The sequence below is a fragment of the Dermochelys coriacea genome, chromosome 6, assembly GCF_009764565.3.
Source record: "Dermochelys coriacea isolate rDerCor1 chromosome 6, rDerCor1.pri.v4, whole genome shotgun sequence".
Taxonomy (NCBI): domain Eukaryota; kingdom Metazoa; phylum Chordata; order Testudines; family Dermochelyidae; genus Dermochelys; species Dermochelys coriacea.
Window position 1 is genome coordinate 111,120,967 of NC_050073.1, and position 23,514 is coordinate 111,144,480.

The following is a 23,514-nucleotide window of genomic DNA, read 5'->3' on the forward strand; positions in this document are numbered from 1 at the left end:
GAGACAAGTTTCACACATCCCCCCCACCCCAACCCACCCCACATGCTATACAGTTCATATTGTATAGCTATTCTCCCAGTCGAGCATGGAACCATGTCAAGGCTGAGCCTTGCTAGTTCCAGGATGATGGAATGTCAGAATAAATGAAAGTGCTCTTTTCCCCCTCCACCTCTTTGGCAGCTGAATTCAAACACTGCCAGCACCGTACAGAAGAAGGCAAGATGTGTGGTAACCAAAAGGGCTACAGAAGAGCGGTGTATACATCAGACACTACCTATAGACCAGGGGTGCACAGTCAGCATGCAAAATGTCAGCTTCAGTCTCTCCCCACTGCGTGGTTGTTTTGTTTCTGTGAAGAGCTGGTGTGCATGACAGATTAGGAGAGTTGCAAAGCAGGCAGGTCAGTACTGTGGTGAAGGTCATTGCTATTTCTATTACTGCGAGATGCTATAATTATAGCATTGGAAATGTTGGATGCTGCCAAATTCAATTCAGGAATAAATAAATCCCCCTGTGGCACAGGGGCTGTTGAACTAGAGAATGAAGATATTTTTATCAGCTGAAGCCTGAAGCCTGGGAGGAAGGAAAAAAGCAACTTTAAGGTTTTAGCAGTGTGGCCATTTTGAATGTATATAATTAGACACCTGAAAAAGTCAAGAGAGCCCTGTGTTTATTGCATTGGCTCTGCCTTTTTTAGTTTTCTGGCACTGCAGTTTTCCACTTGATCTTCAGGCAAGTGACAGGACTGTTAAACATCCTTCACCAGTATAAACAGATGAGAAAGCTCGGCGGCTCATTTGCGTGTGGTGCCTCTGACGGGTGTTGCTGTGCAGGAGGGCTCAGGCAAGTACATGACTTTATATATGTTCAGATTCACCCCTCTGTTATCGCCTCTGCACTTTGCTATCCTTGACCGCAAAGGGGTCCACATACCATCTCTGTGTGCTTGAGGATTTATGGCAACATGGTCCTCAGTTTTAAGCTTAGATCAGACATAATATTCTCTCCCCAGATATCATTGAGCTACACAGTATGTAAAACTATCATTTGCCTTGTGCTCATATTAGGAGTGGTAGATATAACCAACATCTGCAGCGAGAGCTGGGTGTATTTGTAAGAGGTGAGGACAAGTAGTCAGGAATCATGGGTTCCTTTCCCTGCTCAGCCGCTGATTTGCTATGTGGCCTTGGGAAGTCACTTAACCAGCCCAATGCCTCTGTCTTTCTTCTGTAAAATAGAAGGAAAAGCTTGTATGCAGCGTGGTAAAGCACACAAGAGCTTCAGATGAAGGCGGCCAGATAAGTGGAAATTATTAATTGTTATTGTTAACGCTACTGGCAATCTTCTCATGAGTCATCCTCTGCGAGCATTCTTTTGCCTCCTGTTACCTCATAATACCTGCCAGCACCCACAGTCCCCTGGTCATTCTTCACTGGAATCTCTCTAATTGCTTCAGGCATTCCATAGCCACCCTGGGACACATGGCTCCACTTGTGTATCTGCCTTGGCAGCCTCTCCTCATGCCTATCCTCTTTAGAAATTCATGTTGGATATTTTACCTTATCATTCCTTTTTTCCCAAGCCCTCTGCACCTCCCAGTGTTTCAATACTTGCAGTTGTGTTATTCTTAGGCAGGCTGCAGCACCACTGCCTAATGCCCAGCGGAGAAGCCTAGCGCCTTCAGAATCGTTTCCCTCAAAGTCATTACGGTGTAATCAGCATCTGTCCTTTTAGAATGTCCATTTTCCGATGGCTGGGGAGCTGTGTGGTTTGCCCTACCTAGCTGTAAACTCAGCTACACAAGACACAAGCCTGAAAGTTAGGGCATTATGTGGCAATGAAACTAGACAAGGATTTTGCCAGCTGTGCCTGTGTTGTACTTCATTTTTCTATCACAAACCAAGGATCTGAGACCCAAAATTGGATGGTTTGTTTTTAAAACTCTACAGAGCAGAAATAGGTTGAAATCAAACACTGCTGTATCTCCATCTATAACAATGGAATTGCAACAAGAATGCATTTTGGCCCATGCTCTAAACCACCATTACTCAACTGAGATTCATTCCTGTCACCAAAACTCAGATACTTTGGGCAAGATTCTCAGTTGATATAAATTGGCACTGGTCCTTTAATTTTATCCAAGAATGGCTTTATTCACACCAGATCACTTTCATCCCAGGTGTAGTTCCTGACTCCTAGGAAGTTGATAAACATTACCCCAGGGAGAAACTTGGCCCATTTTCTCTTTATTTATACCAAATGGTTTACTCAAACTGCAAAAGTGCTAGCACAGGGCCTATACACAAATGTAGCACTAAAATCATAATTTCACTTCCCAGTGGCAAATAAGCAAATTATATTGCTTTATTTCCAATCTATTCTACAAATTATTAAACACATTGACTTCAGTTTCAGGCTTTTAGACTGAGAAGAAAAATAATCAATTTTATTACCTTATTACCCTTTTATTTAATCAAGTAATAAAACTACTCAACTGTATGGTGAAATCTAGATTACAATTTGCCTTTACTTCCTGAAATCACACAGATAAATGCTCCAGTAGTTAACTACGTTGGATTTGCAGTAAGAGTTTTGGTCTGCTATCAGATTCTGCCAGGTGGCACATAGATTCCTGCCTTGCACCTAGCATCATTTCAGGAGGTATTTTGAAAGATTTCGGGCTCTTCCAATTATGGCTTCACTTTTCTCTCACAGCAATTAAAGTCCCTTCCTTTAATTTCAGCGGAAACTGTAGTGTTTTAGACCTGGCCCATGCAGCTGAATGCTCATCTCTGGATCTTATTTCCAGTCCTCATAAGGCCTGGGTTTGATGACCTAGTCTGATTACAGGATCTCTGACAGCTTTAAAGGAATTTACACAAAGGAAGGAGACAGCTGCTGTTCTGATGAAGGATTTTTCTGAGCAGGCCTCCCAAGATAAACGTGCCACTATGAGATGTTGCCTACACTTTACATCATGAGCAACAGGTATGTCTAAACAGATTTTGTGTTCTTGCCTGCATAGGTCATTGCAATGATTACCTTGCTCTTAAAGCTGCTTCACCTGCATCTGTAAAATGCTGTAGCTTCTTAGTTTATTATTCAGTATTATTCCATCTTCTATTAACACTGAAGGCCACATCCTCAGCTGGTGTCAATCAGCATAGCTCCTTTAGTTTATAGATTCTCCAGGGAAGGAACTGTCTTTATCTGTGTTTATACGGCACCCAGTGCTATTGGGTCTCAGTCTTTATCAGGGCTTATGGACACTAACATATTATTGTTTTCCTTGTCAAAAACTGTTTTGAGGGTTTATTAATCTGTCTGAAATAATGTGTAAAATCCATCCTTTAAATCACAGTTTGCAAAGGGTTGCTGTTAGCAATAGGGTTAATAATATTTCAGACCCACAGTGTCACATTTTGTACAGAAAAAAAGTCTGAGCAGTTTAGCAACATGTGTTGTTGGAAAGTTGCCTGTCATGATCCCGGTGCCATTTCCAGATAAAATAAGTATCCTCCATTTGCCTGTAATCAGAGTGCCCCACCGTCCAATTGCTATTCTTACGCAAATACTAATATTTTGGAATAAAAGGGTTTGTGAGGGCTCATAAATACAGGAATATTATTTAAAAGTGTATCTCAGATGATTTATTTGCTATATTTTTGGCGTAACTAAAGCAAAGATTTCAATGGTGGGGGGTTTGTTTACATGTGGGTTTTTCTCTAGTTTGTCTTCTAATACGTTGTTACTTATTACCAAAACACTCGGGCAGTAGGATATCCTCCTAGGGCCATAAGCTTAACTAGAGAAATCTTGTGCTGGGTGCAGCTGACTAGTGGAAGGCAGCTTGGTCCTCAAATACCTTTACACTCCACTGATCCTGGGGCCACCAGAGGTCAACATGAACTCTTGCATAACTAAGAGTAACCAAAGGGCTGCTTTATAGTATCCCAGTTGGAGCAGTTCCTTTTGGTGGCTGAGGACTGGCCAAAATGCCATGCACTCTGGCTCCACCCCTTTCTGGTCTTGCCATGCCCTCTCCTCCTTCTGCTACAATGCTTTCCTACCCCAACTCCTGGCAAACAGAAGCATGTGGGATAAAGCCAGATGTGCCCCTTATACTGGGAGAACCCTCATCAGTCTTTTTGGTCTCATTTAAGGTCCCTTTGCACCACTCCATGATGCAAAGGAATATCAGAGCCAACGAGTTGGCCCCTAGTGCTCTCTTGAGAGCATGGGCTTAGCCAACAGGGTGTGGTCATCCGTTTGGAGGGCAGTCTGTGCATAGGATCCAGTCAGAAACAAGTGTTGTGAGAAATGAATGCTGCTCCTTTTTGATGCAACAGTAAGGAGCACTGGGGCCCCACAGTCCTTTGAGCATCTTGCCTTTCACTGGCCTGGCAATTGCTAAGTTCTCCAGTCAACCATTGCTGCTGCCCCATACTAGTCACTGCCTTCCCAGTGTCTGAAGAGCTGATACAGTATTGGATCTGGGAGTCCTGTTCCTCCTACTCACTAGTTTCACTGCCCCACCAGCCTGCTGAGAGCTCTTCCCCCAACCCAGCTAATGGAGACATCTAGCAGTCAAGGGAGACTTGCCCACCTCAAGAACCAAAAGCGGGGTCATTCCCCAATTGACCACCTAGCCCACAGCCAGCGCAGACCCACGCCCCACATAACCCAACATGCCACAGCCAGAGACAGCCGGACAACTTGCCTGCCTTTACCACTGCCAGCAGAGTCTGCAGACAAGTCATCTGCCACCATTATTGCTGCTGTGAGAAACAGCTGTCGAGCTGTCTAGAAGAGACTCAGTCATGCTGGGGACGGGGAAATAGGATGAGTGAAGAGGTACTGGGCTTGAACGTGGGGGTATATGTCCAGCTAGAGGGACAGGTAGAGTTGGGAGGGAAAGAGTGTAGAATTCATAGATTTAGAAAGGAAAGAGGAGAGTGTGGAACTGATGGATATTTTGAGTGTTGGGGGGAAGGGGTATCTCATCCAGGGAATGTTACGTTGTATTGCTAAAATAAAAAGCTTTTGAGATAGCCCATTCTTAAAATGCTGGCAGTTCATCGGTGATAATAACCATGTGAGAGCAGAGGCTCAAGGACAACTACTTTTGGGAAGCTCCATAGTATAGCAAATGAAACAGTAGAGACGTCCTTAAGCCACTTGGCATAAGAGTGCACCCCAAGCAGGGTTTCAGCATTGCAATCAGTCAGTTTCCATCATATTGCAGAAGATTTTAAAGCAAAGAAAATGAGGGATCGTGCCCCTTGTCTGGAAAGTAACTTTCCACCTCACTTTTGGAATTGATCATAGTTTGTCCATGAAAATGTGTTGCATGAACCTTCAGGAGTTCACTTCAATGTAGAGAGTCAAATTCTGCTCTCACGCCCTCACAAATTTCCATTGACTGCGGGAGAATTGCCTGAGTGTAACTAAGAACAGCATTTGGCCCAACTCATGTGTGCAAATCGGTTTATTGCCAAATTAAGCAGATTGAATCAATTATATCAACTAACCTATCAGGCACCTGATCCTGCCAGTGTTACACATACACACAATTCCTTGCTTGTGGAGCACTCACAGAATCGGACCCTCAGTGCATACCGTTAATTTGATGTCTTGAAAACATAGCCCAAAAGGGTTTCTTGGTCGAAATTATCTCAGTCAAACATGAGGTAACTCTCCTGGAAATCATTCACGCAGGATCCGCAGGAACTGCTCTTTGCTTTGGAACAGCAGGTGTCCATCAGGAAAGCTAACATGACTTCTTATCACTGAAAAGCTATGTCTTATTTCCCAGCATTAACATTAGCCATATGGCAGATGATAAAGTAGCAGAAGAAAAAAAAATACACTTTTCACTTTCCAATGCTAATGACTGTCTAGGTGGGAACAGAACAACACAGATGTTAGAGAGGCCCAGATTCACAGTTCTGGCAAAGCTGTGCTTGGCACATGAGCAGGGTTTGGTGGGAAAAGTGGTTTACACCACCTCTCCAGCTCCCTGATTTGGGAAGCTCTCTTGGGTTTCTTTGGTCCTCAGCGTAAGTTAGAGAGACACAAACAGTACTCCGTTTTTTTCCTGGCTGCCCACTGCCCCAAGGGACCATTCTAACAGCTCACTGTGCGTAGATGGAACACAACAGTGCTCCAGCCTCACCTCATTTCTCTCAGAAATGCCCCCTGCATGATGGGGTGTAACTGAGGGTGATAGACTGCAACGACACCACCTATAGATTTCCCCTTGCCAAGGAATTCTGAGTTAGCCAGAATGGTGCAATGGGGTCAGAGAACGTCTAAGATTCTGTTCCCTGCCCACTCAGTCATATTAGCTCATACTCTCGATCACACACCCAATGCAGTGTATTGCTGATGTTTAGTCCAGTCTAGTTTTAAAGGCCCATTAGCAGCCTGGCTTCCACCATTCCCTAGAGGAGACTGCTCAAGAGTTTTATATATCTCACTGCAGAAAGTGTTCCCTAATGTGGCTCCTAACATTTCCCTTTCTTAATTTATTCTCTTTGGGTAAAATGAAAAGTGAATGGGACCCATGCTCCTAAACCACATGGGCAATTTTGAAAATGTTACTCATTACTCCTAGTTATACCCCTCTGTGCCACTCTGGTCATCTCTCTCCATCATGGGGGGTAAAATTCTGATCTCAGTTACCACAGTGTAAATGCAGAAAATGACTTTAATGGACTCACAGTAGTGTAAATCGTCCGTGAGTGAGGACAGAACTTGGCTCATGGTCTGTACAGCATTCAGATACCTTTAGGTTGTTAACATGCACCTCAATCTTATGCAGGTTACATGTATTTCACTCATTTCATCTTTTCTCAGACATCAATCCCTCCATTGCCCTAATCATTGTCTTACTCTTCTCTAATCTCTCTTCCATGAGGTGCTCAAACCTGAATGCCACATTTCAGCATCAGTGCCACATAGAGAGTTATAGCATCAACTCAGTCCATGCTGTGATGTCTTTGAGTGTACAGCTGAAAACACCATTGGCCTTTTTTATTTCCATATCACTTTGCAAATCTCATGTCCAATTGGTTGTTCTCTATCATCTGTAGAATCAATTTGGGCATTAATGGTTTCCAGGTTTCTCAAATCCATTAGGGCCTGATCCAAAGCCCTTGGAAGTCAATAGGAGTCCTTTGATTTCCACAGGATTTAGCTCAAGACCTTAATCCCTTTGTTTCAGATTATTTCCTGCAGATATATTAGTGTGCATTTTAATTAAACTGAATTTTATGTGAGGAAATTAGTTTTATAAAACAAAGAATAAAAAGCAATTGCCACTCAACTTGAACTCCTTTAAAATAATAGGTTTCAGAGTAGCAGCCGTGTTAGTCTGTATTCGCAAAAAGAAAAGGAGTACTTGTGGCACCTTAGAGACTAACAAATTTATTAGAGCATAAGCTTTCGTGAGCTACAGCTCACTTCATCGGATGCATTTGGTGGAAAAAACAGAGGAGAGATTTATATACACACACACAGAGAACATGAAACAATGGGTTTATCATACACACTGTAAGGAGAGTGATCACTTAAGATAAGCCATCACCAGCAGCGGGGGGGGGAAGGAGGAAAACCTTTCATGGTGACAAGCAGGTAGGCTAATTCCAGCAGTTAACAAGAATATCAGAGGAACAGCGGGGGGTGGGGTGGGAGGGAGAAATACCATGGGGAAATAGTTTTACTTTGTGTAATGACTCATCCATTCCCAGTCTCTATTCAAGCCTAAGTTAATTAAATTTGCAAACTGGATACAATTAACTTAGGCTTGAATAGAGACTGGGAATGGATGAGTCATTACACAAAGTAAAACTATTTCCCCATGGTATTTCTCCCTCCCACCCCACCCCCCGCTGTTCCTCTGATATTCTTGTTAACTGCTGGAATTAGCCTACCTGCTTGTCACCATGAAAGGTTTTCCTCCTTCCCCCCCCCCCCCCCCCCCCCCGCTGTTGGTGATGGCTTATCTTAAGTGATCACTCTCCTTACAGTGTGTATGATAAACCCATTGTTTCATGTTCTCTGTGTGTGTGTATATAAATCTCTCCTCTGTTTTTTCCACCAAATGCATCCGATGAAGTGAGCTGTAGCTCACGAAAGCTTATGCTCTAATAAATTTGTTAGTCTCTAAGGTGCCACAAGTACTCCTTTTCTTTTTTTAAAATAATACACTCCATCCATTCTAGTTTGTATTTACAGGAGTGTTATATTTAAGGCACAGGAGGTAATTGTCCCACTCGGTGCTGGTGAGACCTCAGCTAGAGAGCTGTGTCCAGTTGTGGGTGCCAAACTTTAGGAGAGATGTGGACAAATTGGCGAGAGTCCAGAGGAGAGCAACAAAACCAGACCTTTGTGGAAAGGTTAAAAAACGGGTCATGTTTAGTCTTGAGAAAAAAAGACTAAGGGGGGGACCTGATAATAATCTTCATATATGGTAAGGGCTGTTTATAAAGAGGACAGTGAAGGTAGGACAAGAAGTAATGGGCTTAATCTGCAGCAAGGGAGATTTAGATTAGATATTACAGAAAAAATAAGGGTAGTTAAACTGTGGAATAGGCTTCCAAGGGAGGTTGTGGAATCCCCATCATTGGAGGTTTTTAAGAACAGATTAGACAGTTACCTGTCAGGGATGGTCTAGGTTTACTTGGTCCTGCCTCAGGGCAGGAGATTGGATTCAGTAACCTTTCAAGTCCCTTCCAGCCCTACATTTCTATGACAAGTATATTTGCTATTTCCAAGGTTTTTCTTTTCATGCTCTTTGTCTCCTCTTATTTTATCTCAAGTCAGCCAATCCACCTGCTGGCCGCTAGATCATTCTGTTTAATAGGATTGCTGATTGTACTGCTGCATTTAACAAAATTCCAGGATTCTTTAAAGAGAGATTACTTTAGCACTAAAATAACCCCTAATGTATGCCAGTTGAAAGATGAAAGGTCACTCTGAATGCCCTCTCCAGCCAGGTTTAAGCTCTGTTCAGCTGCAACATTCAGACCGATGTGGAAGCAATGAGCAGAGAGCAAATATTAGCATTTGGTTACTTGGTAACTCTTATTTAATCAATACATACTTTACATTTTAGATCCCAGTGGCAGGATAAACAGAATGGAGGGGGAAATATCAAGTGAAATAAATCTAATGGTTTATGGGACATTTTTATCTCAAAATGCACTGTGAGTCACAAATGAGAGCTTGATTGTGATTCCAAGAGTTTAATTATCAAATAGATGTGCAAAACATTTGGTGGCTAAGCAAGTTTGTTTCAGTGTCACAGATATTCTAATATATATGGACTATCTATCATCCTGAATACTAAGTTTTACTATCTACCCAGAAAGAAGCATGAGAAGGGGTAGTGTGAAGAAATGGAGTCAGATCAGACCCCCTTTATATGTCAATTGAGTTACACCATGGATGAATTTGGCCTAGGCTCTTCTAAAAAAAGTAAAATTATTTTCTACCAGACCCTAAAGAGACATGTCAGGGCTTGACTGTGCTCCAGGTGGCAGTACCACCTAATGATGGTAATCCAAGGTGTGATGCCTAATGGCAAGAGTCCAAGGGTCGATTGCTCTGACCATTACAGCTCAAGGAAGCACTGCCTATTGCGAGAATCCAGAGGCTGCTCCACCTAACGGCTACAGTTCAGGTGTAGCGTCATCTATGTGTGAGAGTAGGGGTGGACAGGGGAACCTGAACCTACGTACTCCACCAGGTTCTGACCCAGGGCCCTTCGAAACAATAGCCATCATCCAGGACTTAGGGCCTGATACTGCAAAGCACTCTCCCTGAGTCACTGCCTACCCTTGCTCCAGTGCCTCGGGCGTCATCATGGAACAGACATCGGATCCTCGTATACTCCCCTCTGATTTGTCCCCGACATCTCTCCTGCTGGCCCTGGGGAGTCATCACCCTTGACTCTCAGGGTTGGCCAGCTCCCAGTGGCTTCGCTATGAGATTTGGTCCTGGTGGCATGGAGCCTTGGCGGCTTCCTGGCAGGAGGCTGCTGCACCCAACTGCGGTCAGCCCAGACTGATCTGAGTCACACTCTTTTTTAAATGCTCCCTTCACTGGGACCGTACCCAGCAGAGGCGAGGGGCATGGCCCCTTGGGCCCAGAACAGCTGTTTAACCCTTGCCTCCCCAATGTGGAGTTGGTAATACCCTGTTATGGGGCAAATTCTCCATTCTGATCTGCAGTGTAGGTGGCCTACCCACAATGCATGATCCTGTTGCATATTCTTCCCAGAATTTGCTCATAGGAGAATTCCATTCAGAACGTGCTGTACATGATTGTAAATTAGCACTGTGGATCAAGGCAGTGAATTTTGCTTTAGAACTGTCCGGTGTATAGAGAGCCAGAGTCAGTGTTCTGTCTTCATCAAGCAACTTCTATTGTATTGTATCAGATCTATAACTATGTTTGATATTATGAAGTTTACTCTAACATTTGCAAAAAGCAGTTGATATACGCCCTCAGTGCATAGGTGAATTCCTACTGACATTGAAGGGAGTTGCAGATACGATCAAAGAACAGTACATAGCTCTGTGTCATTAATGAAAACTTTCACAGCAGATTAGTAATATGGAGCGTGAAAAGTGCATGGCTCCCAAGCATGAGTAGGAGTGACCCTCATGGATAGCAATAGGAATATTGTAGGTTCCTGCATGTTTCTTTGCATTCTATTTTCCTTTACTATGGACGATTGGCCTCATGATACAATGTGTCTGGAGATATCAACAGAATTAAGAACTACATGCTCTGAAATAAATGAAAGCTGAGCTCTTTCTGTGTTGTTTGATTCATACTAACACAGTTTTAAATATTATCAGACCATTGGTAATTGCATGGCTTCCGTTACATTTTTTTTTTAAAACACTCCATGAAAATGCCTACACACTGAAGCAACTATCAAAAGGAAAACTAAACTTCATCCTTCTTTTTAGAGGAGACACACAAAAATTCCCCTTATGAATGATTTTCACAAGAACATGATTTTTGCAGGACTTCCCTTTTGATAGATATTACAAGTAAGAGCTAGGCTGTATTCCATTCTGTGGGTGTCCTGCTGTGTGGATATCTTTCAGGGGTGAATTTGTTTCTCCAGAGGCAAAAAAGTGCTAGTACACCTTTTAGTGTTAATTATGTGGTGAGGGCAATTAATATTTTTTCTGATGTATTCCGTGACGGTGGAAAAATCACACTTTACCATCACGAAAACTCATCTTGCTGCCTACAGGTGCATGGCTAAATTATTAATGGAGAGTACACAGAACCACTAACGGTGGAATACTGAATGAAGGATCAGTTGACACTCAGGAAGTTAGAGGAGATATGGAAGACTCCCTTCTAATTAATCACCTTTCTGTTTTGTCATACTGATCTGCAGCTTCCAGTTACAACTGCCCCCCTTGCTGTATGCTATTACGTGATTTTGTTTTCAGATTTCAGAGTAGCAGCCGTGTTAGTCTGTATTCGCAAAAAGAAAAGGAGTACTTGTGGCACCTTAGAGACTAACAAATTTATTAGAGCATAAGCTTTCGAGAGCTACAGCTCACTTCATCGGATGCATTTGGTGGAAAAAACAGAGGAGAGATTTATATACACACACACAGAGAACATGAAACAATGGGTTTATCATACACACTGTAAGGAGAGTGATCACTTAAGATAAGCCATCAAATAAGTAATAAATAAGATAAGCCATGTTGTTTTCTTTGTTGATAGGCCCAACAAAGAAAACAACAGAACGCCACTAGCCATCACCTTCAGCCCCCAACTAAAACCTCTCCAACGCATCATCAAGGATCTACAACCTATCCTGAAGGACAACCCATCACTCTCACAGATCTTGGGAGACAGACCAGTCCTTGCTTACAGACAGCCCCCCAATCTGAAGCAAATACTCACCAGCAACCACACACCACACAACAGAACCACTAACCCAGGAACCTATCCTTGCAACAAAGCCCATTGCCAACTCTGTCCACATATCTATTCAGGGGACACCATCATAGGGTCTAATCACATCAGCCACACTATCAGAGGCTCGTTCACCCGTGCATCTACCAATGTGATATATGCCATCATGTGCCAGCAATGCCCCTCTGCCATGTACATTGGCCAAACTGGACAGTCTCTACGTAAAAGAATGAATGGACACAAATCAGACGTCAAGAATTATAACATTCAAAAACCAGTTGGAGAACACTTCAATCTCTCTGGTCACTCGATCACAGACCTAAAAGTGGCTATCCTTCAACAAAAAAGCTTCAAAAACAGACTCCAACGAGAGACTGCTGAATTGGAATTAATTTGCAAACTGGATACAATTAACTTAGGCTTGAATAGAGACTGGGAATGGATGAGTCATTACACAAAGTAAAACTATTTCCCCATGAAGAAAAGGAGTACTTGTGGCACCTTAGAGACTAACAAATTTATTAGAGCATAAGCTTTCGTGAGCTACAGCTCACTTCATCGGATGCATTTGGTGGAAAAAACAGAGGAGAGATTTATATACACACACACAGAGAACATGAAACAATGGGTTTATCATACACACTGTAAGGAGAGTGATCACTTAAGATAAGCCATCACCAACAGCAGGGGGGGGAAGGAGGAAAACCTTTCATGGTGACAAGCAGGTAGGCTAATTCCAGCAGTTAACAAGAATATCAGAGGAACAGTGGGGGGTGGGGTGGGAGGGAGAAATACCATGGGGAAATAGTTTTACTTTGTGTAATGACTCATGCATCCGATGAAGTGAGCTGTAGCTCACGAAAGCTTATGCTCTAATAAATTTGTTAGTCTCTAAGGTGCCACAAGTACTCCTTTTCTTTTTGCGAATACAGACTAACACGGCTGCTACTCTGAAACCTGTATTTCCCCATGGTATTTCTCCCTCCCCCCCCACCCCCCACTGTTCCTCTGATATTCTTGTTAACTGCTGGAATTAGCCTACCTTGCTTGTCACCATGAAAGGTTTTCCTCCTTCCCCCCCATGCTGCTGGTGATGGCTTATCTTAAGTGATCACTCTCCTTACAGTGTGTATGATAAACCCATTGTTTCATGTTCTCTGTGTGTGTGTATATAAATCTCTCCTCTGTTTTTTCCACCAAATGCATCCGATGAAGTGAGCTGTAGCTCACGAAAGCTTATGCTCTAATAAATTTGTTAGTCTCTAAGGTGCCACAAGTACTCCTTTTCTTTTTGTTTTCAGATTGTTCAAGATAAAGTTACTTCATTATTAATATATATGCACTGTGCATGAACATAAATATTGTATATGTACTTGTGTGTAAACCTATTGGAAGTGTTAATAGTTAAGATAAACTAAGTCCATTATCGCAATGTGTGACTATTTCTATGACCCTATTTGCAATAAAACCAGATTCAATGATATGAGAAAATTGCTAGGTTTCGAAATAATTGAACAGGCCAGAGGAATCCCTGCAAAGGCATCATTTACAAAGTGCTTTGCTTGTCTAAAATATTTATTCCTGCTGGAGGAAATGGAAAAAGAGTTCATACAGTTACACTGCTACCTCTGAGCATAAAATTGTTTTATCGTGTTATGTTTATTTCCTAGGCATCTTCCATTGGAGTATTGCAGGAAAGTACTGTATGTGCAGTCAGTCCTTTTGTATAGGCTGTTCATGTTTATGCACTGGGAAGTCAATCATGTGGGCTTGGGGGGTTTGTTTGTTTTTTCATTTTTTTCTGCTGAGCAGACACTTAAACTCCTTTTTCTTGTAAAGACATATATTTGCATACACAATGCAAGCCATTGAAATCTGCATTTGCCAACACAGTGCGCTCTGTGATGCCATAGTTTCCCCCTCTGTTTAAGATAGGAAATAGCCACGGTAAGTTGTGGAGGATGTGTTGGCTTTAATGATTAAAACTTCACTATAGAAATTAGCCTAAGTCCTCAACCACTGGCTAACAATATTTTTGTTTGTTTTAAAAACATGGTTAGTTGTTGACTCTTGAATACTTACTAACAAACAGCTTGCAGCAATTTACAGACCTAGAATTTAGTCCCAGAAATTATCCACTGTTTACATCAGAATAATGAGTATGTTTACAAAAATCACACTCTGTTCATGGACAATTAGCAAAGCAAAAAAGAAGTGAAATTCATCAGACAAACTCTTAGTTCGGAATTAGTTGTCCAGCTGTACTTCTGACATACCTTGAGTGAAATGAAATCAACGCTTTGATAGGAAATAACTTAAAATAGGATGATGAGGTTTGGAGAGGACACTCCAGACCTTTGCAAAGTAACCTATCCCGATATAGTAACACTGACTTTTTCTCTCAGCATCACCTTAAAAAGCTCACTGCAGTTATTTGCATGAAATCCTTCGTATCATACATTAAACTCTGTTTGATTCTTAATGTATATGCAATTTTAGGTGACTAATCTGCAATCAAAAACATTTAGCAGGAATGGATCAGTCGCTGTTCTGAAGTTTGAGCTTATAGCATTTTTTCATGCTGGAATGTGAGGGCTCAGGTAACCACTGCTTATTCAAACATTTACCATGATTGCTGTCAATGTTCTAAGCATCAAAAGGTGAATAGTTAGAGTGGCAATTTTAAATGATTCTTTCTTAGAGCTGATTGGCAATTTTGCAACCATGCTATTTTTTTGATTGACAACAGCTTTTCAAGTGAACTGTTGTTTTATTGTTGTCAAAATGTATTTTTGTTAAAATTGGAGGGGGAGGGTGTCAAACTGGTAAGTAGAAAAGGAGTACCTGTGGCACCTTAGAGACTAGCAAATTTATTTGAGCATCCAATGAAGTATGTACCTCATGAAAGCTTATGCTCAATTACATTTGTTAGTCTCTAAGGTGCCACAAGTACTCCTTTTCTTTTTGCTAATACAGACTAAGACAGCTGCTACTCTGAAACTGGTAAGTGTTTTTTCATTTTTTGAGAACAGTAAAACCTTTTTTTTCCAACCTAAAACTGTCAGTTTTCGTTTACTGAAAACCAAAAAATGTTTAGTTTTAACTTTTTTGAAGAACCCTCCCCCCCTCAAAAAAACCTCAAAAACAAACTTTGTAAATAATGAAAAGAGTTTTGTTTTCACTGAATTTTTTGGGGGGGAAAGAAATCATTACCCAAAGTTCTAATGTCTAGGGCTAGATTGCAGCTTGACCTATGCATCTGTGCACGAGAATAAGCTGGAATAAAAGATATCCCCCCATACACTTCTACATGGGCTACATTAGTATAGGGGTATAGAGGTAAGAGAGGATATTCCCCTGCTTGTTACCATCCTGGGGTAGGTGGATAGGGAATGGGTGGATATTTGGCTCCATCCCCGTACTTGCTGGCCAGAGTAGCTTAGTCAGCATATGCATGCTGGTATAGACCAGCAGCAAAATTATGACCCCTTTGGGGCAAGGAGGAACCGAGGGAGGAATTGTGACTTAATACTTCTGGGACAATGCAGCTTATACACCCTTCCTTGCTCAGGGCTGTGCCTCAAGTCAGAGCCTAGCCATATGGCTTCATACTGATTTAGGCATCTGTTAAAATGTCATGTAAAAATCCTACAAACTAGAACCTCAGATGTGCTGAGGGCCTCTGGGGAACTCCTGGGTAACTTCATCTCTCAAGGAAGTCCCTGGTAATTGAGGCCCCTTGAACCAGGAAGCCCTCAGCAACCTGCCTGCATAGGGTCTTATATGAACAGTTTTAAGAAAGACATTTCCCCCCTAAAGAATGTGTTGACACAGCGCAATTCAGGACTTCCAGACACAGTGAAATCCTTGCAAGAGGCATCAGAGAGTGGATTGCCAGAGTTTTAGAAGCCCGGCAGCTGTTAGCTGCAGCATGAGGAAGAGTCTTCGGTCTCTCCAATGTACAGGAAAGAGAAGGTAAGGCGAATATCTGAGTTACTTCAAACAGCTCTATTTACAAGCAGCTTTCAGTGGAGAATCCCAGCTCATCAAAAACTAGCTGCCATCCTAATCTGAATGCTGCTTTCCTGTCTGCAAGTGAAAAGCACACTTCATTATACTGTCATGCTTTTAGCCCATGGTTTATATTTATATAAATGGTGCAGACATTTGGCAGGTCCTTAGCTGGTGTATGTCAACAGAGCTTTATCTTCAGTGGAAAACGTGAACACCAGCCCCATCCCCAGCACAGATTTCTTCCCCTGGTGTGTCAGCCCACTCATGCTGGCCAGTGCACTGGATGGAGAGGGCCAAGGCTCTGTCCATTTCCCACCCTTGCCTGCTATAATGTGCAGGAAGGAAAGTAGCAGCTCCACAGAGGCTGCTCTTCCTCTCCCAGTTGGTGAGGTGGGTAACAAAAGGACAACACACACCCCATTCTCCCCTGCTGAGATTCATTATCACACCAGTGTAACTGAGTGCAGAACTAAGCCCACTCATCCCACTCAGTAATAAATTTGCCCCATGTCTAAGGAGCATTTACCAGGCACTGCTTTGTGGGGATTTCACCAAGCCCTGTGGAAGAGCCGAATAGCAGAGTAGGTAGGCATGCCATCATGGATAAATAGCCCCGGGAAAACAAAACACTAAGCTCTGCTTGTGCTATTTATGCAGTAAAACAATAAAATATCATATTTCAGTGATCAGCACTGGGGTTTTTGATGGAAAAATGTATATTTAATGATGACTGGCCTTCACTGTTTGACAAGGGGCTGTTAAAGCCCCTTTGAGAGTGAATCACATCTCTCTTCCCAACTAAAATTCTATCAATGATTTTATTATAATATCTGTAGAAAATTCTAATGTTAAAATCCCACTTTATTACTATAATAATGAATCTAATTTGTGAAATGTGTAAAGTGAGGCCATAACTGTATTGGCGAGAGAGATATGTGATCCCACTACAGCTAAATCATTTCCTGATGACTTGCGCCCACATGTTATCAACAGAAGCAAGATTAAGAGCTGAGCTATTTGTAAGAGTTTGAGATTGGGAATGGTTTCTAAAAAGAAAGCCCAAAATGATCATAGAAATGCAACAATCATTGTGAAAAACACAGCCTCATTTACATGCATGGATGTAGAGACATTTGTCTGTGATCTACTCCATCTAACTCCTTTTCCTTAGCAGAAAAGCCTCATTTTTCAGTTGCCTATCCAATAATATCAAAATGGAATTGTTGGATATGTCCATATATATCTTAAATTCACTTATTACCTATTCCAGCTACTTTTCCTGCATGTCTATTCACTTGCTGGTGGTTCTTTTGGAGAACATGCAATGAAACAGAAAGGCAACAAGTTTAAAACTGATAAAAGGAAATATTTTTTTCATATGCATATCTAGGCAGTGGAACTTATTGCTGTGATATATCTCTGAGGACATTTGTTCAGCAAGATTCCAGAGAAAGGACTGGACATTTATATGGTCAACAAGAACATGCACAGTTATAATAGAAAAGATTGTAGGGGAAAAAACCTCAAGAATTTTGAAAAATACATATGAATCTTCATGCTTCAGGTCTTAAGCTAGTCTGACAAATGAAGGGTGGGAAGAAAGCTATTGGAACAACTTACCTAGAGATTATGTGGATTCTCAATCATTTGAAGTCTTTAAAATCGGGTCTTGATACTTTTCTGAAAGAAAGGTTGTAGCTCAAACAGAAGTTAAGGGCTTTATACAGGAATTGCTCAGTGAGGCTCTATGGCCTGTGTTATGCAGGAGGGAGACCATTATGATCATCCAGTCTGACATCATGCTTGTTCCTTCTGGACTTAACATTTATGAATCTGTGAGATTTTCCCCTATGTGAAAATTATTCCTATTGCTGGATTTCTTGCATCTTCCTCAGAAGCATCCAGTAGTGGCCACAGTCAGGCTATTGAACTAGATAGACCACTCGTCTGATCTGATATGGTGATTCCTATGAGCCTATGAGAAGAATCTTCTCTAGGTAACAATTCTACATAGCCCTTTCAGATCATGACCCCTCGTTTTATTATTTCCTCCCCATAATGTAAAGAGGACTTTTCCTTAGATCCTGGTATGATCCAAGGATAGATTCATGTCCAGAATTATAAATGAGCACCCTGGTGTCCAATCCTGAGATCCTATCATAGACCTTACTCAAGTATTAATCCCCTAGACTGAAGCCCTTCTGCACAAGTCCTCCTGCCATTATAGGGAATTAAACATGCATTTAAGTGCTTTGCTGAATCAAGACCTGAGTTTGGCCTGATTAAAGACTTCAAGATTTAGTGGCAAATTTATAACCCTTCTTTGCATCCTTTCTAACCCCAAAATCATTCCACATGAACATCGTTCCCCTGCACTTGTGCAGTTTGGACAGGGATGCTGAACTCTACCCATATGTGTTCACACATACAGCGTTTGTCTTTTTTCCATTTATTGATTCAGGATTTTGATTGAAGTGAAAGCCAATGATGCATGGTGTGATACGTGGGGCAACTCATATGTCCTCTCTACTTTGGGAGAGGGAGTTAGCTGGGAGGGCAGTTGACACAGCTCTGCCCATGATGTAGTATGTCTTAATCCAGTGTCTCCAACCTGATATGTGGGGGGAGAGTTGGGGGGGGTGAGAGACATTTGACCTATGTGAATGGGTGGAAGGAACAGGCAGTGAGGGGTAGAAAGATTAAACTAGGTAAAGAAGAGGGCATAGAACAAAGTTGGGTGATGGGGATGAAAGGAACATAAGATGGAGGGGCCAAAGAGATGAAAAAGGAAAGGGAAGCTACAGCAGTGGAAACAGCATCAACCAATATTATTTTTATTTTATTTGTGTTACCATAGACCCTAAGAGCTCTAGTCATAGAGCAGAACCCTATTGTGCTAGACGCTACCTTCACAGTGCCCAGCAGGTTGTCAGGGGAGGTAGGATGGACACCTGTGAGCAAATATATTTATCCCCATCACTGGATTTTGATCACAAAGTAATAATGTAGCAGGGAAAACACCTATCACCACAGTTAGGCCTTGTCAAAATATAGAATGGTACGTCTGCTTTGCCCACTTTCTCTGGGTGCGTGTGTGCAATGTACGGTTCTTAACTCAGCTGCCTGGGACCCACTTATCGACTTTGACCACATCATGATAAAGTGCATTTTTTCAGAGGAAACTGGGATCTTTATTTTATTTTGTTTGTCATTTGCTCACAGGATCCACAGTAATGTGATTCTGTGATCTAAGACTGAATGTTGTTTTCAAGCAAAAGTGAGAAAGACAATACAAGTATATCTAAGTTTTAAGAAGCATATGAGTTACCATAACATACACATCAGGATGATACACAAACATGAGACTAGTGTGTCATATCAGTCGCTACAATGATATATGCTCATCCACTATAGAGCTGCTTAACTTGGAAGAATAGTTTGAAAGACACACCTATAATAAAATGCATATATTTGATATCCTGTTTGTGTTTTTCTATCCTATTAGGACTATGTGGCTTTTTTAAACACCTTGTACTTTCAGATTAAGAAAAATCCCTTTTTGAATTAAATCAGTTTGTTCCAAAAAGAGTAATTCTTGCCTTTCTATGTTTTAACCGAGTTCTGTTCTGTCATTCCTTCTGGTGATGACAAGTTATAGTGAACCCTAGCTCTATGACTCTGAAAGGAAGCGCAGCATTACTTCGCCGTAAATACTGCAGCGATCTGAATGTAAACAATGTCGCAACAAGTGTTTCGGATTATGTCTTTTTAAGGACACCATACAAATACTGTATAGCCATAGAAAGTTCAAAACTTCATTCAAAAGGCATTATTTCAGTTTGAACCATGGCATTTTGTGCTTTGATCAATTATCTAGACGAGTTGTAGTAAATGTCCGCCTTCGATACTGAGAAAAAGGCCACCCGTGAACCAAGCTGTGAGTGAAAAGCGAAAAGCAGAGAGAAGGGTTCGATTTCGTGAGCCAGAAATCACTGGATATGGTATGTTTAAGATATTAAAACTATTTATACTCTCCCAAGAGTGGCATTCTTTCCAGTGTTTCCACACCTTTCCAAATCCCTCTCCTCACCAGTGTCCGTTATCATTACTCATTGTATCTGTGTAAATCAGGCCAGTTTCTTGAGGCACAGTCCTTCAGCACAGGTGGTTGTGATCCACCTTTCTGCCTTCCCTAGGGGCAAAATAGGCCCTGGCACAAGTTAGAACAGCCACGGAGCTATTTTCACTGACCTCCTGGAACAGTCCCCTAAAGGAGCATTCTAACAGCTCACAATTGACAGAGCAGTAGGTTCTGGTCACATCCCTTTTTACCCCATCTCATCTCATCCCATCCCATCCCAGAACATTTCCTCGGTGGCCCAGGGATGGAGGTGGTGCCCCTTTAGGACAGATTTATGTGCTGTTTATGTCACTCTGAAGCAAAAGGGATTAGCCTGGGACTTCAATGGGCGTTGGTCAGGTTCATGTTATCTGTGGGGCTTTGTAGCCATTCAGAATTTGGAACATGAAAGGATCCAGTAAGTTGCCCCTAAATTCTGTAGATGTCGACTTAAGTGCTTAACACCAGGTCTGAGAAGAAATTATTCTTCCCCATCTCACTCCCAGCATTTATGTCCATATCCACAGTGACAATTGCAATAATCTCTCTCTAGTGCAAGTTGGGCAGTGTGGAATGGAATTCTAAGGGATCTGATTCTCCTCTCATTTAGAACCATAGGACCACAGGGTTAGAAGGGACCAGAAAGGTCACCCAGTCTAACCCCCTGCCAAAATGCAGGGTTTGTTGTGTCTAAAGGCAAATGGCTATCCAGCCTTCTTTTGAAAACCTCCAGTGAAGGAGCTTCCACAACTCCCTAGGCAGTCTATTCCATTGCCCTGCTATTCTTACAGTTAGGAAGTTTTTCCTGAGATTTAATCTAATTCTGATATGCTGTAGTTTGAATCCATTGCCTCTTGTTCTGCCATCTGTGGCAAGAGAGAACTTTTCTCCATTTTTATGGCAGCATTTCAAGTATTTGAAGACCGCTATCATGTTCCCCCTTAATCTCCTTTTTTCCAAAGTAAACATATCCAGTTCCTTCAGCCTTTGCTTGTATGGTTTGAATTCCCTCCTTTTGATCATCTTTGTCGCTTGCCTCTGGATTGTTTCTAGTTTCTCTACATCCTTTCTATACATTAGTGACCAAAATTGAACTCATTACTCCAGCTGAAGCCTAACCCATTCTAAGTAGAATGGTATTGCTACCTCCTATGCCTCTGTTAATACAACCTGAGATTGCATTTGCTTTTTTCTTTTCTTTTCTTTTTTTTTTTTGCAACATCCTCTCATTGCAGACTCATGTTGAGGTTGTGATCCACTACAGCTCCCAGATGTGCTGCTGCTAATCCAGTTTTCCCTCACTCTGTATTTGCGCATTTGTTTTTTCTTCCCTAAGTGTAGCACCTTACATTTGACTTTGTTGAACTTCATTTTGTTGTCCGTAGCCCAGTTCTCCAATTTATCAAGATTCCTCTGAATTTTAGCTCTATCCTCCAAACTGTTGGCAAGCCCCCCTTCCCCCAACTGTGTGTCATCTGCAAATTTGATCAGTCTGCTCTCTATACCTACATTCAAGTCCTTAATAAAGATTAATAAAGAATAAACAACAACAGACTCAAAACATATCCCTGTGGAGCCCCACTTGAGACCTCCCTCCAATCTGACATCATTCCATTAATAGATACTCTTTGTTTGCAATTGCTTAATCAATTCTGTGTCCACTTAATGGAAGTTCTGATGAGCCCGCATTTCTCCAGCTTACTTATCAGCATGACATGTGGAACTGTGTCAAAAGCCTTGCTGAAGTCCAGGTATATTATGTCCACCGCTTCCCCCTGTCCACCAAACCAGTTGTCCTATCAAAGAAGGAAATCATAGAATCATAGAATATCAGGGTTGGAAGGGATCTCAGGAGGTCATCTAGTCTAACCCCCTGCTCAAAGCAGGACCAATCCCCAACTAAATCATCTCACACAGGGCATTGTCAAGCCTGACCTTAAAAACTTCTAAGGAAGGAGATTCCACCACCTCCCTACGTAATGCATTCCAGTATTTTACCACCCTCCTAGTGAAAAAGTTTTTCCTAATATCCAACCTAAACCTCCCCCACTGCAACTTGAGACCATTACTCCTTGTTCTGTCATATGCTACCACTGAGAACATTCTAGATTCATCCTCTTTGGAACCCCCTTTCAGGTAGTTGAAAGCAGCTATCAAATCCCCCCTCATTCTTCTCTTCCAAAGACTAAACAATCCCAGTTCCCTCAGTCTCTCCTCATAAGTCATGTATTCCAGTCCCCTAATCATTTTTGTTGCCCTCCGCTGGACTCTTTCCAATTTTTCCACATCCTTCTTGTAGTGTGGGGCCCAAAATTGGACACAGTACTCCAGATGAGGCCTCACCAATGTTGAATAGAGGGGAATGATCACATCCCTCGATCTGCTGGCAATGCCCCTACTTATACATCCCAAAATGCCATAGGCCTTCTTGGCAACAAGGGCACACTATTGACTCACATCCAGCTTCTCGTCCACTGTAACCCCTAGGTCCTTTTCTGCAGAACTGCTGCTGAGCCATTCGGACCCTAGTCTGTAGTGGTGCATGGGTTTCTTCTGTCCGATTTAGCATGATTTGTGTTGGTAAATCAATGCCAGCTGTTAGCGATCACTCTTTCATCCTCCAGGTATTCGCAAACTGAATATTTTATACATGTTCTAGTAGCTTCCCAGGTATCAAAATTAGGCTGACTGGTCTATAATTCCCCGCCTCCTCCTTCCCCCCCTTTTAAAGATGGACACTACATTCGCCCTTCTCCAGTCTTCCAGGACCTCTCCTGTCATCCAAGAATTTGTAAATATTATTACTTGCACTGGTTTCCACTGAATCCTAGAAATGTAGGACTAGAAGGACCCTCCAGAGTTTATCTAGTCTATCCCCCCTACTCTGAGGCAGGAGTCTACCTAGTATTATATAGTAGTATAAGTTTAAGTATACCTAGCGCATCCCTTATAGGTGTTTGTTTATTCTGTTCTTAAAAACCTCCTATGTCAAAGATTCCACAACCTCCCAGGTAACCTGGTCCAGGGCTTAACTATCCCTATTGTTAGAAAATTTTCCCTGATGTCTAACCTAAATCTCCCTTGCTGCAAACTAACCCATCGAATTACTCCTGATTCATAATGAAGTGTAATTGAGAGAAGAATTGTCCCCAGGTTTTTTTAAGACTTGAAAAATTCACTTCAAGCCTTTCACTTCAAGAGCCATAACGAATTTTCTTTATTGCGAACAGCCTGTGATGAAGCCTCCCTTGCTGTTTGTCCACACAGTGCTATTAATACAATAAAGTTAGAGGCTGGTAGGAGAAAGCTTGTTGGCGCCACTGACATTTTTCCATTCTCTGTATGTTCATGCTGAGTTGTGCTCGAGCTGCCCTTGCCAAATAGGCACCGTTCTGGGATATTGTTAGATGAGGAATCCATGT

General features: G+C 42.0%; 1 protein-coding gene across 2 annotated transcripts in view; it reads left to right on the plus strand.

The window, feature by feature from the left end:
- Window positions 1–2,589: 2,589 nt before the first annotated feature.
- Window positions 2,590–23,514, plus strand: part of C6H14orf180 (chromosome 6 C14orf180 homolog) — a 29,697-nt gene continuing 8,772 nt past the window's right edge. Inside the window, exons 1-4 of one of the 2 annotated variants that reach the window (XM_043517755.1) lie at window positions 2,590–2,988; window positions 14,458–14,558; window positions 15,778–15,933; window positions 19,850–19,973. In XM_043517755.1, the coding sequence (XP_043373690.1) occupies window positions 15,916–15,933; window positions 19,850–19,973 (142 nt within the window). In that variant the 5' untranslated portion in view covers window positions 2,590–2,988; window positions 14,458–14,558; window positions 15,778–15,915. Of the gene's footprint in view, window positions 2,989–14,457; window positions 14,559–14,969; window positions 15,934–19,849; window positions 19,974–23,514 lie in introns of those variants that run through there. The other variant, XM_043517756.1, reaches the window with a different exon arrangement.